The sequence below is a fragment of the Lepidothrix coronata genome, unplaced genomic scaffold (assembly GCF_001604755.1).
Source record: "Lepidothrix coronata isolate B3197 unplaced genomic scaffold, Lepidothrix_coronata-1.0 Scaffold281, whole genome shotgun sequence".
In the NCBI taxonomy this organism is placed as follows: Eukaryota; Metazoa; Chordata; class Aves; order Passeriformes; family Pipridae; genus Lepidothrix; species Lepidothrix coronata.
This window is the reverse complement of record NW_016690461.1, coordinates 570,661-573,303: the sequence shown is the minus strand read 5'-3', so window position 1 is coordinate 573,303 and position 2,643 is coordinate 570,661. Positions and strand designations below refer to the sequence as shown.

The following is a 2,643-nucleotide window of genomic DNA, read 5'->3' as shown; positions in this document are numbered from 1 at the left end:
GGGGGGGGGGGGGGGGGGGGGGGGGGGGGGGGGGGGGGGGGGGGGGGGTGGAGGGGGCGCGGCCTCCACGGGGGGCAGGACTGGGAGCCGCAGGGTCTCCTCCAGGGGCTCGGGCTCGGGCTGGGGGGGGGACTCTGCGCCGGGCACGGGGGGCGGTTCGGAGCCGTAGCGGCGCCGGAAAGCCTCGTCCTTCTCCTTGATCATCCGCCGCAGCGTGTGCACCTGGTGGCTCGTGTGCTCGTAGGTCTCCTGGGGACAGCGAGCGTCAGGCCGGGGGGGTCGGGACCCCTCCCCGCTCCCCACAGCCCCCCCGTGGCCCCCGACGCACTTTGACCACCTCCAGCTCCTTCTCCCGCTGCAGCAGCTGCTTCTCCAGCTCCGCCACCCGCATCATGTTCTCGTTCTCCAGGTCCAGCAGCTTCTCCGTTAGCTGGGGGGGGTGGACACGGCTGTGACACCCCCTCAGGGACCCCCCAGGTGTCACCACTGACCCCCCCCGGGACCCCACAAGGTCCCTGCATCCCCCCGCGCTCACATACGTGGGACAGGTGTTCCTCCAGCTCCTCCACCTTCTCCAGGGCCACGTTCTTGGTCTCGGCGTCCTCCAGCAGCCCCCCCACGTCGAAAACGTTGTCCAGGTACGCCTGGATCTGCACCTGCAGCTTCTCGCTCTCCGTGTGCCTCGACTTCTGCGGGCACGGGGGCGGCGTCAGGGATGGGGGGGCCCTGTGGGGTGACCCCCCCCCCCGAGCCCTGACACCCCCCCCGTACCTGCAGGAACTCCTCCAGCCCCAGCTTGGTGAACTCGTACTGGAGGTGGACGCGGAAGTTCATGTCCTCCACCGAGTGCACCACGATGTTGATGAACTGCATACAGGCCACCTGCGGGCAGGGGTCACCTGGGGTCACCGGGAGCCCCCCCTGGCCCCCCACAAAGACCCTCCCCCTCGCCCAGGACAGGGTGTCCCACCATGAAGTCGATGCTGCTGTCCTCGTTGCGGAAGTATTCCATGAGCCGCTCGAAGCGATGCTTCTCCTTGCACACCTGAGCAGGCAGCGGACACAGGGTTATCCTGGCTTGGCCTCCCTCCCTGCCTCCTGGGCTCCAGTTTCCCTATCCCAGTCTGGTCCTGGTGCCCCCAGACCCCCCGGTCCTCATCCTCCCTGATCCCCCCATCCCATGTGCTCCAGGCTCCCCATCCCAGCCTTCTCTTGGGGTCCCCCATTTCTCCATTCCCTGGGTCCTGCTCCCCAGTCCCAGCCTAATTCCGGTGCCCCCATCCCAGCCTGGTCCTGCCTCCCCCCAGTCCCACCATCCCAGCCTGGTCCTGCCGCTCCCATTCCCCTCGTACCTCCTTGAAGTTGTCGAAGGCCGCGAGGATGATCTCGTGGCCCCCCCTGACCAGGCACACGGCCGCCAGCAGCTCCAGCACCAGCGCCTTCATCCTGGGCACAGCGTCACCGTCACCCCCGGCCAGCACCGGGACCCCCGTCCTGCCTGACCCCCCCTTACCTCGGGTTCTTGTTATTGAGGCTCAGGGCGATCTCGTTGACGGCGTGAGGGTGGGACATGACCAGGTTGAAGCCGTACTGCGGGGACGGAGCAGGGACAGCGTCAGCCGCGGCGACAGCGGCGACAGCGGCGTCCCCGCCGCGGGGTGACAGTACCTGGTAGTTCATGATGGCCCGGAGGCACATGATGCAGAGGTGGACGTCGTCCTTCTGGCTCACCAGGCGCGAGTTCTTCAGCGCCCGGCGGCTGGGCAGGGTCCCGTAGCTGGGGGACACGGGACACGGGGTGAGTGGGACCCTCGCCCGCGGTGCTGCACCGCCAGCGCTCACCGAGGGACAGGGCGGGGACAGCGTGGGGACAGCAGGGCTTTAGGAGGGGCAGAGGCAGAGAGAAGAGGTCGGAGGGCGAGAGGGACAGAGGCTGCAGACGCGGAGCCGCCGCGAGCGCCGGGCCGGCCCCGGGACGCCGGTACTTACCCGGCGGGCGGGCGAGCGGCGAGGTGGGCGCGGAGGAGAGAGAGAGAGAGCACAGCCAGAGAGGGGGCACCCGGCCCTGGAAGCAGAGATGGGGCGCGTTACCCCGGGGTAGAGCCAGAGCGGGGGCGGGCGGAGCACGGGCAGGACGGGACGCGCGAGGCAGCGCAGGACGCGGCACACGCGGCACACGCGGCACACGCGGCACACGCGGCACGGGCCACGGCACGGCCACGCCGCGGGCGAGGCACAGCCCGAGCCCCGGGCACTGCACGTGGTGTGGTGCGACGCACACGGCGGGGGGCACAATGGCACACGCCACGGCGGGACGGCGCTTGGCACGGCACATGCTGCAGCACACCGGGACACGCCATGGCACACCGGCACATGGCACACCACACTGGGACACACCGTGGCACACCAGCACGTGGCACAGCACACCAGGACACACCGTGGCACACCAGCATGTGGCACACCACACTGGGACACGCCGTGGCACACCGGTACGTGGCACAGCACACCGGGACACACCGTGGCACACCGGCATGTGGCACAGCACACTGGCACACGCCGTGGCACACCGGCATGTGGCACAGCACACTGGCACACGCCGTGGCACACCGGCATGTGGCACAGCACACTGGCACACGCCGTGGC

The 2,643-nt window shown here is 69.9% G+C and overlaps 1 protein-coding gene across 1 annotated transcript in view; it reads right to left on the bottom strand.

The window, feature by feature from the left end:
* Positions 1-2,643, bottom strand: part of FMNL3 (formin like 3) — a 13,265-nt gene that overhangs the window by 5,602 nt on the left and 5,020 nt on the right. Inside the window, exons 7-14 of the mRNA XM_017836618.1 lie at positions 1,669-1,777; positions 1,514-1,590; positions 1,353-1,446; positions 971-1,045; positions 772-882; positions 540-689; positions 329-430; positions 82-249 (exon numbers count right to left, since the gene is read on the bottom strand). Coding sequence (XP_017692107.1) covers positions 82-249; positions 329-430; positions 540-689; positions 772-882; positions 971-1,045; positions 1,353-1,446; positions 1,514-1,590; positions 1,669-1,777 — 886 coding nt within the window. The remainder of the gene's footprint in view (positions 1-81; positions 250-328; positions 431-539; positions 690-771; positions 883-970; positions 1,046-1,352; positions 1,447-1,513; positions 1,591-1,668; positions 1,778-2,643) is intronic.